Source organism: Puma concolor, chromosome C1 (assembly GCF_028749965.1).
Source record: "Puma concolor isolate L17-30 chromosome C1, mPumCon1.1.hap2, whole genome shotgun sequence".
Classification (NCBI taxonomy): domain Eukaryota; kingdom Metazoa; phylum Chordata; class Mammalia; order Carnivora; family Felidae; genus Puma; species Puma concolor.
This window is the reverse complement of record NC_141674.1, coordinates 72,284,576-72,308,317: the sequence shown is the minus strand read 5'-3', so window position 1 is coordinate 72,308,317 and position 23,742 is coordinate 72,284,576. Positions and strand designations below refer to the sequence as shown.

General features: G+C 38.0%; 1 protein-coding gene across 5 annotated transcripts in view; it reads left to right on the top strand.

The window, feature by feature from the left end:
* Window positions 1-23,742, top strand: part of DDAH1 (dimethylarginine dimethylaminohydrolase 1) — a 137,985-nt gene that overhangs the window by 48,808 nt on the left and 65,435 nt on the right. For 2 of the 5 annotated variants that reach the window (XM_025912438.2, XM_086717439.1), the window contains exon 2: window positions 23,365-23,415. The exons of 2 other annotated variants lie outside the window; for them this stretch is intronic. In XM_025912438.2, coding sequence (XP_025768223.2) covers window positions 23,380-23,415 — 36 coding nt within the window. In that variant the 5' untranslated portion in view covers window positions 23,365-23,379. Of the gene's footprint in view, window positions 1-12,775; window positions 12,798-23,364; window positions 23,416-23,742 lie in introns of those variants that run through there. One more of the 5 variants, XM_086717440.1, reaches the window with a different exon arrangement.

Below are 23,742 nucleotides of genomic sequence, written 5' to 3'. Positions count from 1 at the left end.
ATTCGAAACCAATGGTCTTTCATTTACTTTCTTGTAAATTATAAACCAAATTATGTAATGCAAACCATATAAAAAGAAATTTATTTTTTGAAAGAACTTCATACATTTCTTATTTTACCGAGGTTTATTGGTCCTGTTAATGAGACAGAAGAAAAATTGACCTTTCATGTTTTTACTTTTTTCCACACTGAAGGGAGACCTTGAACTGTTAGGGCAAAAAGGCAAAAATACTTGACTTGGGCCAACTTTTTTTTAACAGAGTAGGTCCTGTTGCTGAGATAAGCCTCTTGCTAAATCAAATGTGTGTTTTTGTGTTTGGTCTTGGATCTTATCTGCCTGCAGCAGCAGCAAAGCTTAATAACAAATGAGGTTCAAAGAGGTGAAGCTGCTGTCTCAGCCTCTTACACCAGTGTTTTCAAAGAGTTCTGTAGATTTGGTCATTATGCTCATCCTAATCAAACTCTTTGAAAGCTTATCTTCTGCCACCGTTTCCTACAGTCTTTCCGCAAAGCAACCATTATATTTGCCATCATTAGTAGAATGGTATGTGGTGCATAAATGTACTTAACAGTTAAATGTCTAAGACATTGTTTAAGACCATCTTTTAAAGAATCTCAGTTTGGCATGATTTTTTTTTTCTAGTTTTAGTTTTCAAATTGGAGTATTTTGCAATTATTTTCCATGCATTGCAGTTGATTTCCTAAATTTGCTCTTCAGTTCATGAGGGATATGGTTTCTATCGCACAAATAAGTTAAGTAGCTGCCATTTGGTAATATAGGTAACAGAGATTGTTTTCTTCTTTTTGTGCTGGGTAATTCTATTTAAAAAAAATTTTTTTAACCTTTATTTATATTTGAGAGACAGAGAATGTGTGAGCAAGGGAGTAACAGAGAGGGAGACACAAAATTCAAAGCAGGCTCCAAGCTCCAAGCTGTCAGCACAGAGCCTGACATGGGGCTCGAACTCATGAACCACCGTGAGATCATGACCTGAGCCAAAATCAGATGCTTAACCGACTGAGCCACCTGGGCGCCGCTGGATAATTCTATTGATTACCGGAAGTGTTATGTATATGAAGGTTGATAAAGAGGAACATTTTTAGGGCTGTAAGATCTCCCTAGAACAAGATAGGATTCACAGTCTAACCTTGGTTTTCTTCAAAGGTCCCTGTTGGCTGGAATTCTCAGAAAATATGATTGTGCTCCTCGGTCAATGAAATTGTAAAAGTGATCAGGAGCCCTGTCCTGAGGAGGAGGGACTGTCTACATTTGGAGTGTCTGAGGTGGTAATGTTGAGACTCAGACTGGCATGATGTAGGGATGGGGACCAACATTCCTAGAACACAAGCAGAATGAGCCCACTTGCCTCTCTGTGAGTGGGGCTCTTGACCACAGGCCTGGCTCCCAGTCCCCTTCCTCTCCTCTCCTCCCCCTCACCCAGCAGAGGTCTGACCCATCCCTGCGAGAAGGCAGCTGTCCGTGGCTGGAGCCAGCTCTTGGCTGCACGCTGTGCTCCACACGGCCTTCCAGCCCAGCCAGCTTGGCTACAGACGCCTCAGATTTCATCTCCCAACTAAAGACAGTTCATACACTAAAATCAGATTTTCTCACCTGGTAATTTGATCATTTCTCAGTTGGTAGATTTCATCTGTAAAAATTGTCTTCCTGACAATAAAATAAAATCCAATGTTATCTAGCATGGTGTTACATGTAGGAACACTACCCAGTGAAAGCTCTTGAGAAAATGAGAATTAAAAACAGCAGTTTAGGGGTACCAGCCTGGCTCTGTCAGTAGAGCATGCAACTCTTGATCTCAGGGTTATGAGTTTGAAGTTTATGTTGGGCATAGAGTTTACTTAAAAAACAAAAAAATTGTGGTGCCTGGTGGCTCAGTCAGCTAAGTGTCTGACTTTTGATTTAAGCTTGGGTCATAATCTCATGGGTTTGTGAGATCGAGCCCCACATCAGGCTCTGCACGAACAGTGTGGACCCTGCTTGGGATTCTCTCTTCCTCTCTCTCTACTCACCGCTTCCCTGCTCTCTCTCAAAATAAATAAATAAACATTAAAAAAAAAAAAAAGAAATCAAAACTTAAAAGGCCCCTGGATACCCCTCCTCAATCACAGTCCTCCCAACAGAGGTAACTCCTCATCTGAATTTAATGTTAGCCCATTCCCTTGTTTTTCTTTATAATTTAATCACCTGTGTGTTTTCCTTCAAAACAATATAGTGTTTACTTTTGTCCTTTTTGAACTTTACACAAAGAGAATCACAACTCTGTATTTTTAGTGTGACTTCTTTTGCTTAACACTACTGTGTGCTGTATTCCAGTATATGAATATATCAAAGGTATCCATTTTACTGCTGATTTACATGTGAGCTGTTTCTAGTTTCTTGCTATTGTAATGAGCAATCCTGCAGTTAGTAGTCTTAAACATGCCTTCCAGGCCACATGTGCAAGAGATTCTCTCAGATTGATACCTAGCTGTAGAGGTGGATTGTAAGGTATATATATTTCCAGCTATACTAAGTACTGCCAAAATGTTTCCCAAAGTAATCATTGCTATTTATGTTCCTACAAGCAATGGATGAAAGTGCTTATTGCATTACATGTCCTCCAACATGTGATATTATTTGATTTTAATTTTTTCTAGTGTAATGAGTAAGAAATGGTATCCCACTGTGATTTTCATTTTTATTTCCCTGATCACCAGTGAGGTTGGATATCTTTTCATATGATTATGGGCTATTTGTGTTTTCATTCATTCTGTTCGAGTACCTCTCATGTGCCGGGCACTGTTAGTGTCTCCTACTTCTTTGAAATTTCTGTACCTATTGATTGCCCATATTTTCATTTGTGTTGTTTTCTTTTTTCAAAAGAATTCTTTATATGCTGTGGAAACATCCTTTGTTGGATACATGTTTTGCAAATACTGCTTCCAAGTTTATCGCTTGCCTTTTTACTCTACGGTATTTTTTGATGAACAGAAGCTCTTAACTTTAATATAATCAGATCCTTTCTCTTTATATTGTTTTTTAAAACTTTAGAGTTTTGCCTTTCAAATTTAAGACTTTCCTACTATTTGAGATGTATTCTTATACATTATATGAGGAAGGGATCCTGTTTCTTTCTATTTTTTCCCCATATGGAGAACTAACTCATTGTGACATTATTAATGAGTGGTCTCTCCTTTACCTACTAATCTATAGTCCTCTTTGTTATGAGTCATGTCTTTATGTATATGTGTAGGTCACTGTTCTATTTGTCTTTCTCTGTGCCAGTTCCACTGTATCACTGTATGCATTACTTACCATTTAAAAAAAGATAATACAGTTGATCCTTGAACAACATGAGTTTGAACTGTATGTGTCCACTTATATGTGGATTATTTACAGTATGGTACTGTAAATGTACTTTCCTTATGATTTTCTTAATAACATTTTTTGTTCTCTTGCTTACCTTATGTAAGAATACAGTATATAATACATATAATATACAAAATATGTGTTAATCAACTGTTTAGATCGTTGGTAAGGCTTCTGGTCAACAGTAAGCAATTAGTAGTTAAGTTTTAGGGGAGTCAAATGTTATGCACAGATTTTCAATTGCACAGTGGGTCAGCACCCCTAACCCTCACATTATTCAAGGGTCTACTGTAACTATTTTGGAAGTTAAATGCACAGTACATGACACATGTGAAGCACTCAGTAGATGTCATCTATTATTATATTAGTAGGGAACACATTTTGGGGGAGAATATATTTCAATATAGTTTTCCAACAATATCCAAAACTCTGTAGAAAATTAGTGAATGTTCGGTAGAAATTTTTTTTGCATTTGATCCAAGTTACCTGGCTGTCCAGAGACTGAAGAAATACACGTGCTCTGGGGCGCCTGTGTGGCTCAGTCAGTTAAGCAATCAGACTCGATTTCAGCTCAGGTCATGATCTCACGGTTTGTGGGATTGAGTGCCATGTCGGGCTCTATGCTGACAGCAAGGCATCTGCTTGGGATTTTCTCCCTCTCTTTCTGTCCCTCCCCTGTGTGTGGGCACGCTCTTTCTCTCAAAATAAATAAACACTAAAAAAAAGAAAGAAAGAAATACACCATCAGTCATTGTCTTTGCCTTTTTCTGAAGCATGTAGGAAAAGGTGAAAGGTGAACTCTCTAGATTCTCTAGTTATCCTCACTCAGAGTCTCTTAGGAAGGCTAAATGAAGGAGGCTTTACTTTAGTAGTTTGTTTCTTTTTCAGAATTGAGTTTTGGAAGAGAAAATGATGTGAAAGAATATAGAAGCGTATGTAGGGGAAACTTCCATTGATAAATATCTACAGCATCCAATTTTCTACACCTTGCTTCTATTCCATACTTTTCTTATTATAAACCACCTCAGAATCTTTATAAAATAAACCCATTTATTTGATGAAGAAGAAGGAAGTGCCACATTTTAACTGTTACTGAAAGAAATGTTCTTTGCTCTGTTGGTCTTGGACTTCCACAAAATACTTGATTCCAGATGTTAAATTGTTTTTTCAGAAGCCTTGTTAAAGTGCCAGAGCATTAGATTTTTGAAGGCATTTCCAAACCCCAGCTGATTATCACAACACACAGGAATCCAAACTTTCAAAGCTCAGCTTTGGCTCTGAAGTATATCAGCAGCTGCAAAAAATATGTGCAAAGGCACAGGTTCACAGGACTGAGGTTCAGTATCCGTATATGGTAAAATTATAAGTAAATTTCCTTTACTTCCTGGTTATCAGAGATTCAGCTCAGTTGTTTAAAAGGCTCTAAATTTCCTTGATCCTATAAAAAATAATTGTAGCTCAATAATGGTAATAGTCATGTAGCAAGGTGGTATGTGGATTCATTCTATTAGCTAATGTCATATGGGTTTCTCAAAACTTCTTTAATTTTATTTTCCCACCAAAGCATTCACAGTGATGAACTTATTTTACATCTTACTCCAGCTATGTATTTCAGAATATATTAACAAAGTCACCTTTCCTCCAATTATTTTATACATATTCACTATTTGTGTTCTTCTTAAGAGGCTTGCTTCATCATTCCCTAGGGAACCAACCCAAGAATGGAGAAAAAGTCCTCTCCATTCATCTTATCTCCCTCCAGCCGAAGGCAGAGGGATGGATCATCAATAGAGGCTGGAACCTGACGAAGGTGGGGAGGGGAGTTTAGGAGAGAACCAAACGGAGATGTTTGAGCTACATCTCTTAATTGTGTTCCAACAGCAGACTGATGATCTTTGCATTCAAATCATTTAACAAATAGCATTAGAGCATCTAGCATAGTATAGTAGACTCCACACTCAATAAATTGTTATCATCAGATAGAGTAGAATTATAAAGACAATCTATAATAAATGAGAGATTGTCCTGGGCCCTAAAACAAAATGTTTCAAACTAATTAAAATATATATATATATATATATAAATATATATTATTATATATAAATATAAATATAAATATAAATATAAATATATTCATTCTATTTCATACCACTGGCACTACACCTGGAATTTGGTATAAGTAGGAATTAAAAAATCAGTCCAATGCCTTTCTCTCCTAAATCCCACAAGTACATTCTACATTGGCTTGATCATTTAGGAGGAAGTCCTGATGCTATCAGTGTAGAACATTCCTCCAGGCCTGGGTGGGGTAGAAGTTCTGCTTTCATCCCTTTCTAATTCCTTTTCCAGCTATTGATTGGCTTCTGCAGTGCTAAGGGCAGAGGTGTCAGCTGATCTTTCTCTGATTTCTTAAGATTCCTCCCTTTCAGAGCAGAAGCCAGCAGGACCAGAATACTTCTAAGGAATCTTCGGCAGCAATCTCCATGGGGAGCCTCAAAATGAGAGTGAAACACAGCATTTACCCTCAAATGGCTCAGCAGTTGTCATCATGGCAGCTATCAGGAGCTACAGATGTCTCTTTCACAGTCTTTATATTTAGGGCCCAATAGAATTAATTGTCTGCTGTCTTGGCATCTGGATCTAGACAGATGTACACTGAGCAGCCATTTTGCTAAAGGCTGGGATGCTGAAATGAAAGACACAGTGATAGCATGATGTGATAATCAACACTGCATCAATCCCTGCCCCCCCCCCCCCCAAATCAAGGTCCGCATTTACTTTGTCAGGCAAAGGAGCATTTTACTTAAGGCAGGTCCATTACCTTTCTAATGGCTCTTCCAGTGGTGTGAAGTCTTTTCTTTGTCTTATTTGACCTCAATACTTCTAGTTTGTTTTTAAAATCTTAATTCTAAGCTACTTATTGCAATTGTGCCAAATGTTTAATTCATAATTCTTTGTTCCAGCTCCTCTACTTTGTGAAGGTTAACTATTTATAAAACCATGCCAAAACAACAACAAAAACTCCAGCCTACCTTTCTTGAAGCAATAATTCTATTCTAAAAAAACCATGTGAAAATTTAATTCAGATAATTTATAACAGTTTACTGCTGTCTCTTAGACTCCTCCTCTCTGTCAAACTGCTATTGGTCTGTTTCATGGATAATGGTGTCTGAATATTTTCACATGCACTACAGTGGTTTTTGTGATGTTGTAATAACTTGTGGGCTAGACCAAGACTGGCTGGTCGAGGTCCTGGCCAGACACACTTAGTCAGAGGACCTATGAAAAATATAGTTAGATAGAGTTGGATCTCACGACATCATTTCAGCCCCATAGGCGATATCTACAACAGCCTAACCCCACTTTGGTGGTGACTCTACACTGTTATAATATCTCCCTCACACATCAGAGTGTCTGCTCCTTGTTTTGGTCCGTATTTCCAAAGGTTGTTATACCAGAAGCAAGGGGATATTTCTCATTGGTTTGCTTGCTTCAGTGTTCCATCAGAGAAGCAAAGACTTAATTATTTATGAGATAAAGTTAAGTAAAATCGACAATCAGAATATCCTTGGGACTAAGCCATGCCTACCACTGCAAAATTATCTTTTAAAATGAATTTAACTTATGCATTCTAAACTGAATCATATTCACCTAAACCTAAAAATACTCATATAATCTCACTTTCCCTTTTCTGAAAAGGAGATTAACATTAATTTTGAGGAAATTGTTTCAGATCTATCTTTTCGTAATCTCTCCTGGTATACACATAAAGAGAATTGTTATGATTAAATAGGCATTGAAATGGCCTAGTTAACTTTTAGTACAACATTTCAAGTAGGGAGCGAAGACTAGTGAAGCTATGAGTTTTGACCAATAGCTTGGGTTTTGGTAAAAACTTTAGCATATGGCCCTCAAAATTGGTTTTAACCAATAAGTAGCATTTGCTATACACAAAGTTGAAAGCTCATCTATGTATTTCAGTAATGCTGTTACAGCATGAAATGCCATCATAGCAGTGAATGCAAACTGCTCTGGGAGCACAGAGCTAAATACCTGCTGTGGAGTTAAGTAGCCCTTCACAAAAGGTGCAGTGTTTGAGCTGGGTCTAGAATGAGGAGTTGGGAGTTCCAGATGGAGAAAGGTGAAAGATATTGTAGGCAGTATGTGAAAAAGCATAGAGGTGTGACAGAGGATCTCTGCAGACCAGTAGGGAAGTTTGATGTGACTAGAAATTTAAGTGACAGGAGAAACACTGGGAGGTTACACTATGAATGCCAAGCTGAAATGGTGGTGCTTCATCCAGTATTATAGTTTAATGGGAAATAATGAAGAAGGTGTTTTATTAGGGCAATGATGTATCAGATCTTGATGTTTGGGGATATCTCCGTGTAGATTAGAAGTTCAAAACACCAAACTCAGGGAAACCACTTAGGGCTCCTACAGTAGTTGATGCCAGACATGTTGTGATTCTGGACTCACAGTGACCATGGGAATGTAGAACAGGAGATGAAGTTGGAAGGTATTTAGAGTTAGGTTATTAGCTCTGTGAGAGCAGGAATCATGTGTGTTTTATTGGATTTTGCCCCATAAAGCTCTCTGTACCTGTTGTGTGATCCCAGAGTCGACAAGACCCCTTTCTTCCAAGATCCCCACCCTTTCCACTTTACTACTCAGTTTTTACTAGTTGGTCCAAATTGTTCAGTGTAGTAGCCCCACTCATTGTTTCTGCTGCTGTCAGATATATAGACTTAACATCAATGAATTGAGTAAAAAATTAAACTAAATATCCTCACTCATTTGTACTTTTTCATATATTTCTGTTTCATTCTGTTTGTCCATCTAGCCTATGCTGGAAGAACAGCTACATTTTTAGTGGATGTGTGTAATTAGCGTGATCAGAAAGGAAGGTACATATTATGAGATACTTTAGCCATTTTTAAAATGAAGTAGATGTACAAATATGGAAACATTTCTAAGAAGTGTTTTTTTAAAAAAGGAATTTATAGAATAATGTGATAATACATTAAACAGAGAAACCACAAATCAAAATTATAGATCTTATTTTATATGTATATATTATTACCCAGATAACGGTATGAAAAAGAATACTCCAAATTGATAACGGTGGTTACCTCTCAGAGAAAGACCAGAAGTAGAGGGGAGAGGTGAATTTTTTGGTTAATCTTTACATTTGAATATTCCCCTCCCTCCCCTAAAACAAATGCAAGAAAGAGGGAGAAGGAGAGGAAGAAGAGGAGGAAAAGGAGGAGGAGGATGGGGGCCCCTGGGTGGCTTAGTTAGTTAAACATCCAACTCTTGATTTGGGCTCAGGTCATGATCTCAAGGTTCCTGAGATCGAGCCCTGTGTTGAGCTCTGCCCTGAAAGAGCAGAGCCTGCTTGGGATTCTGTCTCTCTCTCCCCCTCTCTGTGCCCCTACCACACTCCTGGCTCTCTCTCTCTGTCTCTCTGTCAAAATATATAAACACTTAAAAAAAAAAAAAAAAAAGAGGAAGATAAAGTAGCCAGAGCAAAACTCTTTCAAAGCAGAAAATTCCTTGTTCTGTACTTATGTTTGTCAAGAGCAAAAGAAACTGAGAAACATGACTTTTTCCAACACTGGGAGAAAAAAAGAATTTGATTTCATGAATTATTTTCATTACTGAGGCTGAAGTTGTGATTGGTGAAGTAGTGCAATGAATCTGATACCCAATTTTAAACTAGAAAAATCCATATTGTAAACCTGGACCTGCCTTTGCATAGCTATGAACTCAAGCAAGCAATTTAAATTCCATGTGCATTGTCTTCTAACTCTAAAGCAGGAGAAATAATACCTATTTCTACAATGGATGTTGGAAGAGACAAATGACAAATGCAAGCAAAAGAATTTAACTCTTTTGAATTTTATGTAAGCATAAGATAGGATGTTCTGGTATAATCTCTACCTATATACATATACTGACAGACACTGGGTATCTGTTGCATACTGTTTACCAATTTTAAATGTGCAAATTATTGTTTAAGATAATCTTGCATAATCCTTGGGTCAATATTACGGAAAAACTAACAATCAGTTCTTTCAGTTTTCTGATTTCAAAAAGCCTCCTTTCAGATTTAAATTGAATGGGCAACCATTATTTCTAGTGCTTAAAAACACAGTGGCATCCCCTTGGAAATCCCTAATTAGTAGTAGCTGTGGTCTAATTAGGTGAAAATGATAATCTAAGAAAGTCCATTGATTGTTTTAAAAGCAAGATATTGTAATTCAAGCATATTTCCAGATGCCAGTGAATTGCTGGAAAGCTGCAAGTTTAACTTTCCGCTCTGATAGAGTTTTAAAAGAGGTCAGAGTACGTTTTACCATAGTGTCTAGCAATGTGAGTTTGTGCAGACCTTTTGGCAGACATTCCTGCACACTCAAGCTAAATCAATGAATCATCCATTGTTGGCCAGCCCCGCTCTCAGTTGCTAAGAGATTTTTCAAGCATACTGAGGCTGCTTCATTCTACATGGTCTGTAAAAAGAACAAAATGTATTAAATTTGTAAATGTCTCCTCTTTCCTAATTAAAACTTTGCCCAGGACTTTAATATTTGGGGCAAAGAGAAAGTCAGTGTGTAGCTGGAGGGTTTCTACTGGGGAAAAAATAGGAGAAAACTTCCAGTTAATAGCTCTTCAGAACTATGTGTGTGGAGGAAATGGAAATATTTAAAAAGTGGACGCAGACACCAAAAACAAAAACTCAACTAGGAAGGTCTAAACTCTTTTAATGAAGAATTGTGTGTGTGTCTGTGTGTGTGTGCGTGTGTGTGTGTGTGTGTGTGTGTATTATTATGTTTCAAATGAATAAGGTTTTCTTCCGGTTTTATTAAATGTACTTTAATTTTCATTTCTCTGAATCATACAGACTTTCTTTCTAATTTAGCCTATAATTTTAAAGCTTTGATGTAATAGTTTTTAAATGTAGAAATTTTAAAATACCATAAAAATAAAATGTAGTTTTTTTCAACTTACTATTTATGAATGTATAAAGTTTATTATGTTTTATATATATCCTTACTGATATTTCAAGTTTTAAAATATATAATAATTGTTTTCCTTATGTTCTTTTGGGACTCTGATAATTTCACATTATTGAGAATCCCGTAATTTATCATAGAGGCTAGTGATTCATATGATGAGAGGAAAAGGATGTTTGGACTACAGATTTTAAAAGAGAAAGAGAAAGAGAGCATAACAAATCTTAACTTAAAAACAAGCTATTTTTTTTTAGTTTTTTTTTTTTAAGTTTTTTTATTTTTGAGACAGAGAGAGACAGAGCATGAACGGGGGAGGGGCAGTGAGAGAGGGAGACACAGAATCAGAAACAGGCTCCAGGCTCTGAGCCATCAGCCCAGAGCCCGACGCGGGGCTCAAACTCACGGATCACGAGATCGTGACCTGAGCCGAAGTCGGACGCTTAACCGACTGAGCCACCCAGGTGCCCCAAAAACAAGCTATTTTTAAAGTTATTGGATTTGAGTCTGTTCTTTAGTTTCCCAGGATAAAATGCTATTCCATAAATCTCTCATAAAGATGAAGCTTTGGAGATAAGAATGTGGGCTTTGAAGTTGGACAGGCTTGAATTATGATCCTGGCTGCTCCATATTCTAGATGGTGTGACTTTGGGCAAGTTACCTTCTTTGTGCTTCCACTTCCACATTTGTAAAATGACATAACAAAGTACATCACAACAGGTTGTTATAGGATTCAAGTGAGGAAACGTCATAGCCTTGTCACATAGTGGGTACTCAGCTCTCAGCTTCCCTAGAACTGTTGGGGACTGGTTACTGATATGCTCTTAAATGCTCACAACCAAACCTTGTTTGTTTTAAGTTGGCAATATTGCTATTTGTTTTACTTCTAATTTCAACAGAGATGTATTCAGATGAGTGGATGAGAACATTGATCTCATGTTGCGGAGCTTGGGATAAGAGCACATGAAAAGTCTTACACGTTGGCCTTCTTTCTTGCAGAGAAACAAAACATTTGTGATTCGTGGCTTCCTGCCTCCCCTCTCTCTATGAGGTCCTCTTTTTGTGGACCCCACCTTCTTTCAAGACCTCTATTCCAACATGCCATCTCCAGTTTACTATTCACTGCTATAAAGCAGGACTTCATCGAGGGCACTTTCGTTTTAGCCAAAAACCAAGTATTTCCCCAGCCAAATGCAGAGTAAGGAATGAACTGTACCTTAGTACTACTACCAGCCCTGTTCTGTTGACCCAGAACATTACTTTTTAAGACTTCAAAGCAAGCTTACAGAAAAATAAAGACTGACCCTATTTATGTGTTTAAACTTCCTGACACCTGTGTTTGTGTAGAGGAAATAACTCAATGTCTGTACTAACAATTTGATGACATACACCCTTTATAGAACCAAGTACATTATTTTTACAGTAAGTTTTTTTAATGTCAGGGAAAAACAGTATCTTTTCCTCAGGTGTTTGAGTGTTTTCCCTCTGTAGTCTTAGATACAGTTTTAATCCTATTTCTTTTAGGTAATCTTTGTTATGCTTGATTGTAGATCAAATGGAAACGAACCCATTTGGCCTATCATTGAATTAAACTGAAGAGACTTGCTAGCATGTCTGCTCTCAGAATAATATGAAGTGGCAGCTGTATAGAACTGATAGAGAATCTGGTAGCCCCCGCATAAAAAGAGAAGTCCTAATGTAGCTGAACAGTATCCACAAAAGAACGTGTCTGTCCCTGCCCAGAGAGGATAAAACAGAGGTAAATGACAGAGTGAGGATGTAATGCTTAGGCTGTCCTAGGGCAAATGGTAGAGCTGGACATTCCCTGGCAAAAATGAAGCAAAATAAAACCCAAAGGAAAGAACTTTAAGTTTAATGCATAAAGAGATTATGGTCTCCCAAAATAAAAATTAAAAAAACCAGCATAAACTGACTTAAATTGCAGGGGTGGCATTCAGTAAGCACTACAGGGTAAAACTCTTGTGGTTTCCTGTTGGAGTTTCACTTTGCAAATACTTTTCATACAATTCAACTTGAGAAAGAGAGAGAGAAGGAGGGAGAGGGAGAATTTCCCTCACTTTCTAAATCATGGCTCAGTAGTGTGTTATAAAACACTGAGAACGGAAAAGCCATTACGTGGAATATAAAGAAATACTTGAGTCTACAATATCATTGAACTCTTGGATTCAGTTTCAGCAGACATGTTCTGTATTCCCACAAGAGTCTGGAAAATTAACTTCTATTTTTTTCTGTCTGGAGTTGCAGTTAGTGTTATTATTTGCTCCATGGCTCAATCCGGGTCAGACTGTTCTGCAGTAACACAGGTGGATGTTAAAACAGGGAATCTGTTGAAAAGATTGTGGAGGAACTGCTTCCCTAAAGCAGTTTTGGATGGCAGTTTGGTGGCAGTCAGCTATGGTAAGGACAAATGAAGCCTAGCAGTACCTTCTAGAATGGGGTCTTGCAAGGTTTGTCACCTGCAATCTTTAGGGAGAAGTTTCATGTAAAATGGGTCTTTAGGACCAGGTGGCATCCTCTAAGAAGTGGATCCTAGAAGTGGAGGTTGTTGAATTCTCTTAATATTTGTGAATTGTAATGTTGTTCTGCATGTCTCTAATTAGCCTTATTTGTGAAATACAATACGCATTTCTTAAAGGAAAATTCCATAAATCTTTTGTGTAGGATTTAAAATATTGTAGAAATTTACTGTTAAAAACTAGTTATAGAAAGATTTCTTATCCTATTGAAGGTAGCAGAAAGAATATAGTTATGACTTAAGGTATAAAAATTGTTTTGTATTACATAAAGTGTTTTATTGTCAGCAATTACATTGTTAAAATGTAACATGTAAATTTTGCCAAGGGTACATATATCTACTTGTAAGCGATCACACAAGGGAAACTATATTTTATGTGTTCAGCCCATTGAATTATTTTTCTAGTAAACAACCTAACATAAAATAGACTGAAACATCCATTTATTTTAGCAACTGTGTTAAATTACAGATTAATGGTCCAAAATAAAATTTGAACTGATTTAATACATAATTCAGCATTAGGGGGGAAAATAGATCTTTTTCCAACTGAGAATAGACATTTTTTTTTTCTTTTGTGACTAACTTATTTTCCCCTTAATAAGTTTAGGACATGCCTGAACCACAGCCAGCCTTAAGAATCCCTTTGTTCAGAAAGGTTCAGTGTTATATTGACTAAGGAGCAACTTGGGGGTTGAAAAATAGATCAGTGTTTCAATTTCTGACTTTAGACTATTTTTAAAGTGCGGAGAGTTCCAACTGAAAAATTGCAAATGCTCCAGGACACTGTGCCTGGAAATAAGATTCCTGAATAGTAGAGCTTGGGGATGTTTAGGCGGCCCTTACAGAAATGAGCCTTCAAGTACATTTTAAGTACACAGTGTCTCGCACGTTTTGAATGGTTCTTCTCAGATTTTTCTTGGATATAACGATTTCATTTTGTTTTGCTTCTTTTCTGTAATTCTATTTGTTAAACCCAGGAGTTTCCATGCCCAAGGGAAAATTTTCCTCAAACTTGCTATCATTCCTCTCCAGATCAAACCCCAGAAGCCCTAGGGAGGGTCCCAGCTCACTGCCGACTCACAGATTCCCTTCTTATCACTTGGAACAGACACTCCTCTGTGGGCACATACACTGCTGTCTTAAGAGAGCAGATATCTGTTGAGGTTAAACTAATATTTTTTGGAGCAAAAACAAGAATCCTGAGATTTTTATTGGTTAATTGTGTTTTCTAGAAATGGAACTTGAGGTCAGCTGTATTTACCAGAAAATCCAGAAAAGCATTTGATATCTTGGTATTTGTAAGAAATTACAGATTTCAGAAGAAAATATCAAATTAATCTGAGTCTGAAACAGTGTGGTAAGTTCATATATACTATCTTTTCAAAATATTTTGTCAATAAAAAATTTGGATGGCAGTCTCATTTGTTATTAGGTGAAAGACGGGATTGAGGAGAAAAAAAAATTCACACTTAGACCCTAGCTGGAAAAGAGAAACAGGAGGTGAATTTTTTTAAAAAATGACACTTTCAGGGAACATTAAAAAAGAACTAGGTGCAGAACAGTTTATGAAAACATTTTCTTTCAAATAAGATAATAGTGTTTCTTTTTAAAAATTTATATGTAACAATATCTGATTCTATAGCTAAATGAAAGGAATTTTAAAATAGCTCAAAAGCTGCTTCTCTTAAAATTTAAAGTAAAATTATATTTCAGCCTCATTGCAACCTTTTTTCCTTAAGGTAGTTATGAACCATGCCCTTCTGTATATGCTTTAAAACTGTCGTTAGTATTTTGGATATATTTAGTAGTTCTTTTCTGCCCCATGAAAAGTGAATAAATACAAATAAAAAGAACCTGTTGGGGCACCTGGGTGGCTCAGTAAGTTGGGTGAATGACTTCAGCTCAGGTCATGATCTCACAGTCTGTGAGTTCAAGCCCTGCGTTGGGCTCTGTGGTGACAGCTCAGAGCCTGGAACCTGCTTCAGACTCTGTGTCTCCTCTGTCTTTTCCTTCCCCCTGCCCCCCTTGTGTTCGCTCTGTCTATTCAAAATAAATAAACATTAAAAAACAATTTTTTTTAAAAGAACATGTCAATAATGGAGGATTTCACTTTCAATGAATTTAAAGTTTTCACAGTAGTCTCTCTTCTCTCTTAGGAGCTCTAGGCCTGTGGAAAAAGGGAACATTGTCATTTTATTGTCAGATGGCATCAACACAGTTTATTATCATAGGTACTTTTAAATACCCAAAGGCAGTTTCTACACAGAAATTTACTGATGAAAGAGTAGCAAGTTAGTGTTCTGAGAAGTATTGACTTTTCAGCTCATTGTTCTAGAATTGTATAGATAAAACTTTAGAAATCCCAGATATTTGCTTGCTGTGTCTTTGAAGAGTATAATCGCATTGTGGGTGTGATGTCTTTGCTTACATTTTTATATGTTTTCCATTTTTGCACCCTCATGCTGCTGAAGGAATAGAAGACAGCTTAGTAGGATATATAAAATACAAAGTAGAATCAATCAGAATACGGATAAAGGAAGAAAATAAGAATAATTGCCATTGGGAAGAGCCAGAAATGCAGTTTATGATACACATGGTCTAGACACTGTTACAGATGGGCTACAAATTCCACTATAAGCTTTCTACTGCCAGCAGTAAGAGGTGGACCTTGTAGGTGCTTCAGTCTGAGGACACAAAGATGCAGGCAAATCAGTTAATGAGAACTGATAGTGTTCTTACTACTAAGCTCAGAATTTCCTCTTGGGGCCCCATGTGACCAGAGTGTGATGATGTAAATACCATCATCTATCACTTTTCTGTAGTAGGTGCAACTCACTGAGTTCAGTATTACAGTAGGTAAACTCTCTTGATTTGGGTGTACATTTTAGTATTTCTGGAAGAGTAGTAGACTGTGTGTTCTTCAGGCAGTCCTCCCTGATTGTTTTTAATAAATTGTGCCTCGAGCCCCGCGTCAGGCTCTGGGCTGATGGCTCAGAGCCTGGAGCCTGTTTCCGATTCTGTGTCTCCCTCTCTCTCTGCCCCTCCCCCGTTCATGCTCTGTCTCTCTCTGTCCCAAAAATAAATAAACATTGAAAAAAATATATATATATAAAAAAAAATAAATAAAAAAAATAAATTGTGCCAATGAGCACATGATTTTATTATGAAAAAGTAGCAGAGATACAGCAAAACAAAGCCAAGATTTTCCTGAGCAAAAATTTTGGGTTTACTCAGGCACATGGACCAAAAAACAAGAACAAAAAACAAAAGTAGGCCTTCACAGCTCCCTAGTTCTGTTCCATTATTAACAGGGCTGAAATAAATACCATCTCAAAAAACTGTGAGGTCCTATGGGGCGCCTGGGTGGCTTGGTCAGTTAAGCGTCTGACTTCGGCTCAGGTCATGATCTCACGGTCCGTGAGTTCGAGCCCCGTGTCGGGCTCTGTGCTGACAGCTCAGAGCCTGGAGCCTGTTTCAGATTCTGTGTCTCCCTCTCTCTCTGCTCCTCCCCTGTTCATGCTCTGTCTCTCTCTGTCTCAAAAATAAATAAATAAATAAATAAATAAATAAATAAATAAATAAATAAATAAATATTAAAAAAAAAACAAAAACAACTGTGAGGTCCTATATCTACACTCCTTATGACCAAAATAAAATCTCAACAAAACATGTATTAAACATGTCTTGAACTTGGGTGATACTGTTTCCTTGCATTGACTTCAAGATGAACTATTTGAAAACTGCACCCCCAGGCAACCAACAGATTTAATTTCTCCCAAATTATTACTTATAAGACATATAAACAATGGAATAACTTTGGATTTAGGATATTTGAGTTACAAATATTTGAGTCGTTTTTTTTTTTATTTTTCTGTTTTGGTAATTATAGGTTATAAGCTTGTCTTATCAGGCCATTCCTAGTGAGAGGTAAAATAAACCAAATCAGGAAGCTTGGCTTTCTGCTGTCTATAGCACAAGAACAAGAATCTATTTCATCCAAATAGCATCCTCTCTTTCCTAAGTAAAAAGTTGCACGTGGAGTACAAAATTCAGGAACTCTTTATTTCTTTTCCTCGTGTTTCCTGAAAGGAGCCCATTGCACTGAACCATTCTGGTCCTCTGATCCTTGTCAGCAAATTGCTAATCCTGTTGTTGGTCAGCTACATTTTTTAGTGGATTTGCAGGTCACTTTACTCAAAGTAGGAAGCAGATTCTACCTTTCTCTCTTTGCTCAGCAAAGCGTGCCCCTGTGTTTCCTCTTTCCTTGTGGAATGTCTTGGGACAGGTGGGTGAGGTGAATATTGGTGCATTGGGTTTTAAAATGACATTGGCCCAGCTCATGGATCAGGTTGTTCTCAGTTCTGATTGGAAAGCAGGAGACCTTGCCAGTTCTACAGTTAGATTCTTACCAGGGGACCCCGTATAAAGTTCATATCTGATCCCCATTTCCCTTTGTTTCTTCCTAATTAGCCATAGTGTGGAGAAGAGGATGGGGTAGTAATGGATACCCCTAACCGCTTGCAAATAAGGCAAGGACACTGAGGTAGGATTAGGCTTGACCAGACCTAGAAAAGTATGTGACAGTATATTCTTTTTTGTCCTTTGACTTCAGATGTAAAGTTGGCCAGAGTTTCTTTTCTCTATGGTAAGTAATAAAGATATTTCTTGGGGTTTTTGTTGTTGTCGTTGTTGTTGTTGTTGTTGTTGTTGTTGTTGTTGTTGGAAGTTAAAAGGTCTAGAAATGTCAAGTTCGGTTACACATTCTTTTGCCATTACTGCTGAATTATATTAGCATAACTGTAATAGAAATTTTAGGTATTTTACTCCTGGTGATCCTGCTACCTGAAATATCCTCCTTAGGCCTTCCCCGCTTTCATTTTCCTTTTGGAGGGCTAATTCCAACTTTAGCTAGAATGTGAGTTCTCTGAGGTCAAAGAGTTCATCTTAATCATTCTTGTATCCTGTCATTCGGTTCATTCATCCCTTATGTATATATTCATTTAAAACAAACAAACAAACAAAAAACAACTAACTTGTTGGCATCTCCAGTGTGGTAGGCTTGCACCAGGTCCCACAGTGATGTAGCCACCAACATGAGAGCAGAGATGCTGCCCTCACAGTTTCTGGTAAAGCCCCTCATGACAAAAGGATTTCAACTGAGTAACTAAAACATTGAGCACAGGGCCTCATGGCATCTGTCACTCAGCACACATCTGTTCAGTGGATGAATCCATCAGTAGTGATGGAAGTGGCACATAGTCAGTGTCCTGAGTTTTTTGTACGGATCTTATGGATTCCGAGACTAGAATTTAACACAGAGTGAGTAATTAATATTCAGTAAATAACATTTACTGTGGGTAGGGCACCATGCTAAGTGCTTTATATATACCATTTTCTTCATCACAAAAACCCTGTCAGGTACAAACAACTTTTAATGTCCATTTTACAAATGAGGAAACTGAGGGTCAGAATATAAGTAACTTGCCCAGTCAACTAGCAACTATCAGAACAAGGATTTGAATGGAGTTGTTCAATTCCAAAGCTAGTGAACCTAAGCATTTTGCTGTACAACTTCCCAGGGGTTATCTATTTCTATTCCTTTTAGTGAAACTTGGACCAGTGGGACCTTAACAAAGAAGCCATCTATCAGTCAGGAGACCAAATATTCCACATTAAAAGCAGATAAAAATAGCTTCATCAGGAGCACAGTGAAGGTCATGCTTTTTTTCTTTTTTGTCATTTTTTCAGAGAGCCATTAATGGTCTTAGAGTGGTAGTATATACCAGGACTTTCCTGAATGCTACATCCAGCTAAGCTAAAGAGGAGTTGCCTATGGATTCTTATAATGAAATTTCTATGAATTTTAATATAAAATGTAATTTTATAGTTTACTAAGGGATCTAATGATTCTGGACAACACATTTAGAAATGGAATAAGGGAGGGGGGAAGTGAGACAAATAAATATATTGTTCCCTCCCACTGTGCCTCCAACTTTACTTCTTAGGGGAAACAGTAAAGATAGGTTAAAATTATGTAATTACTTTTCATTCAAACCATGCAGATTATTTCCATAGTCTCATAGTTTATGACATTTACTGTCTATATAACTTGTATTTACAGAGCTAATGTTCAAGAAGCAGTTTGGGGTTTTTTTTCTTAATAATAGTAGCCACAGTAACAATACCTAAAATTGTTTGCTGTGTGCCAGGCTTTGTGCTGAAGCTTTTACATGCATTATTTCACTTTATCATCCCCGCAACCCTAGGAGACAGTTATAATCTCCACTTTAAAAACAAGGACCCAAAAGTTGGACAGGTAGAGTAATAGCTCAAGGTCAAGGAACCAAGATTTGGAGAGGTTGAGGATTGTCTCAGGGTAACCGACCTAATAAGTGCCTGATTCCAGTGTCCATGGACTCAGTTACTCTACTGGCCCACCCTCTTGAGAGGTTAGCCTGACTGCTGGCTAAACTGCCATCAGGTAAAGCCTTGCAGTCCATACATAGGAGTTTCCCAGGGCAAAGTGATCTGGAGAAGAGAATGACCCATTTTCCAACTTGATAATACTCTCGTAAAGTGGTTTTTAAAATGAGATAGTCCTCCTAAAAGCAAATTATTAAGGAACACCCATCATTGAAATTATATTTAATACCTATTTACTACTTATTTTCTTCTAAGAGGATCCTGGTTTCCTTCTCCAGGCCTGAATTTTATGTTTTTTCCCAAGCCATTCTGAATTTTTGTTTGCTTCAGGTTAGAAAAGCTCCCTGGGTATAGCTGTGGTTCGATGTTTTCAGCTGCTTTGCTCTGTGCTGATGGTTTTGACTCCTTCAGTAAAGGTACGCTGGCCTACCATGGCTCTCTTATATAGGAGCTCAAATAGATATTGCAGAGGAGAAGAATCACAGCAGTTATGAATTGTGTTTCTGGGTCTGTGTAAATTTTAATATAATGGTTACATTTTCTTATTAATCATTTTGCTACAGGTTCATCTCCTAAACACACTCCAGAAACACACTGCTGCATAGTTTCAAATGGCCTTCTTAATTAGCTTCCAAGCTCTATTAGAGTTAATAGCTATATCAAAGCATAGCACTTAAAAAAAAATTTTTTTAAGTTTATTTATTTTGAGAGAGAGAGAGAGAGAGTGAGAGAGAAAGCACACACAAGCAGGGGAGGGGCAGAGGGAAGGAGAGACAGAATCCCAAGCAGGCTCCAGGCCATCAGTACAGAGCCCAATGCAGGTCTCAAACTCATGAACCGTGAGTTCATGACCTTAGCTGAGATCAAGAGTTGGCCACTTAGCCAACTGTGCCATCCAGGTGCCCCCCAGAGCATAGCATTTTAAATAACATTTAAATAAATCCTAAAGGCGTTTTATCACACTTAGTAGTCTGTTCCCTTTCATGCCACTGTCACCAAAATCATCAAGAATCATTATACTTGTTCTTACAGAAGTATTTTCTAGACCATCCATTTATTTGTTAAAGGGGAGGATATTGGTCCTCACTGTTTTAATGAGAAAAAACAATCACTTGAATTAGGAGAAATTACAGAATGTTGTCACATAGGTTCAGGTAAGTAAAGTTACAATGTTTTAGTGTCTGGGCTTGAGCCTTTTACTGCTAGCCAGGAATTCCAGGAATTTCTCTTTTGCTGTAAACAGTTAGAAAACTGGACCAATTATGTGAAACACTAGTTTTCAGACAATGTACAAGAAGAAGTATAGGACTGTGATCCTTAAAGGGATAGAAACAAATGAAGTGAGATGTCCGGTTGCCCCAGGTCACTGTCTGGAGTCAGTTTCCAGAGAGAGGGGGAACAGAACACAGCCCAGGGATCTTGCCGAGTTCACAGGACAAAGATCAGAGTATGGGGAGATCAAGATGGTAGAATTTTCAGGACGAAGTCTGGGGGTGAGGGAGCTTCATGACGAGAGCATTCTAGACATCTGCAGAATTGTTCCTTCAGTCTTGGGCTGCAAATTTATTAGTCTATGCATACTTAAGAGCAACTACTTAACACTGGAGAGAGAAACACTAGAAAATAGACCAAAAAATTCCTGGAACTCACAATACATGGGAATAGTTCATATTCATATCAGCCAGCATAGAGAGATCTCAAAACATGTATATGAATGAGAGAGACAGACAGACAAAGGAGAGAGTCAGTAGTGCAAAGGGATCTTATGATCAGGATTGGAATAAATGGCCAGAGAAGTCAACATGGACAATGTAACCAGTGACCAGTGGGAATATGACCATTTCAGCTATGACAGTGCCAGTGATCAAGAATCTAGGACCATGGTGACATGATTGTATATCCTGGAATATTCCAGCACAAGACTCTCTATAAATGCTCAGTGTGAATGTTGCCTAGAAAGAAAGGTGGCAGGGTGCCCTAGTGGCTCAGTCAGTTAAGCGTCCGACTCTTGATCTCGGCTCAGGTCATGATTTCATAGTTTGTAAGCTTGATCCCCACATCCGACTCTGTGCTGGCATTGCAGAGCCTTCTTGGGATTCTCTCTCTCTCTCTCTCTCTCTCTCTCTGTCTCGCTCACTCCCCTTCTCTCTCTGCCCCTCCCATGCTCTTTCTCTCTCTCTTTCCCCCAAATAAATAGACTTTAAAAAAATAAAAAAGAAAAAGGTAGAGAAGAAAAGGAAAGACCTGAATTTAACTTAGTTTAAATTTTAAATGATTAAGAAGTTACTGGATTTGACTACATGTATCTGAATTGTTTTCTGTCTCTAGAAAATGTGTTCAATTATAGGAAAATAAAATCATTTATATATAACAATTTGTAGTTTTTAAAATTGTCTACTGGCATATTATTTAATGTCATGGGACCTGATTGATCATCTTTGAAATAGGGAAAATAATATCAACCTCATACAACTGAATAAGATTTCAAAGGATAATTTATGGTGGCGGGGTGGGGGGAACATTTATACATTTAGAAGAAAATTTCCAGTGTGAATGTTAGGTAAGCTTAGGTTTTCTTGGGTTATTTTGTGGGTTTTTAAAAATTTTTTTAATGTTTACTTTTGAGAGAGAGAGAGAGAGGCAGACTACCAGGGGGAGGGGCAGAGAGAGAGAGGGAGACACAGAATTGGAAGTAGACTCCAGGCTCTGAGCTGTCAGCACAGAGCCCAGCTCGGGGCTCAAACTCACAAACTGTGAGATCAGGACCTGAGCTGAAGACGAACGCTTAACCGACTGAGCCACCCAGGCGCCCCAGGTTATTTTGTTTTTTATGTGAGCTCTACACCCAGCACAGGGCCTGGATTCATGACCCCCAGATTAAGAAAGAGTCTCATGCTCCATGAGCCAGCCAGGTGCCCCCAGGCTTAGGTTTTTAAACCAATGTGATTTCTGTTATTTCAGGAGGCTTGCTCTGGCTACCATGAATATGATAACTTGAAGAAAGGAAGGCCATTAGGAGGAGACCAGTTAGGAGGCCTTGTTCAGACAACAGGGAATGAGGCCATATTTAGGAAATTGCCGTGTTTTGGGTTCAAGAGCCATTCCAATGGTACAAATGTGAAGAAGGGTAAGGAATTAGGGAGGAGTCAGAAATGACTCCAAGGTTACAGGCTTGATGACTAGGAGGACAAGGATGATATTAACTGCGTTCAAAAGTAAGGATGTCAGCAGGTTTGAGAAAAAGATGAGTTCAGTTTAAAGCACACTGAACATTGAGTACAAAGATGCCCTCCAGAAAAAGAAGTCAACAGTATTGTAATGGTTAAGAGTGAGGGTGTGGTGTGGCTCTGGAGGCAGACTCTTGGAAAAGTTACTTAAGCTTTCAGTGCCTCAGTTTTCTTTTGTGGAGAACAGTGGTGAAAATAGTGCATACTTCATGGATTTGTTAGAAAGCTTGAATATAAAGTCATCCAGGAGGAATACTTAGAAAGGCACCATCTTTGAATGTAGCTACTTTGGCCACTGTTGGTGGGAGGATGGTACAAAGGGCATGAAGAAAGGGCACTTCCCACTGCTGTGGATGACAAGAGATACAGCTCTGAACATTCAACTAGCTGGTGACTTTTTTTTTTTTTAATTTTTTTTTTTTTTCAACGTTTATTTATTTTTGGGACAGAGAGAGACAGAGGATGAACGGGGGAGGGGCAGAGAGAGAGGGAGACACAGAATCGGAAACAGGCTCCAGGCTCTGAGCCATCAGCCCAGAGCCTGACGCGGGGCTCGAACTCCCGGACCGCGAGATCGTGACCTGGCTGAAGTCGGACGCTTAACCGACTGCGCCACCCAGGCGCCCCTAGCTGGTGACTTTGAACAAGGGATTCAGCCACACCTCAGTTCATGTGTGAAAATGAGGGATTGGGTAATTCTTTATAAGGCCTCTTAGAGCTCTTACCATTGTGTGATTGTGTTGAGGCTGAAAGTAAAATTTGTCACAGATAAACCATAATGGAAATAATTTATTCACAGATAATGGAGCAGTAAATGGTGTTCATCACATTTTTGAGTACCTGTGTGTCCGTAAGTCATATTTTTGCATTTAAAGCACATTAGAAATTTAAACATGGTAAAGGTAAAAAGCTTTTTGAAATTTGCCTCTGGAGATTTTTTTTTTTTAATTTAGAATTTCAAGTGTGCATTGTTCTAGTGGCTTTTCTATTTACCTGTCACTGTAAATTTTCTGCAGAGTTTCTGGTAAATGTATGGAGTCTTCTCCTGTTATGCTTGGCTTAGTGATGTCACAGAATAGCTGTCTGGACGCTTACTTCATCTGCAAGAATAGGGTTTTTCATTTGCCAGGATTTTCACTTGTTAAAAAGAGTCTCAGTCTCCATAGACAGGGTATTA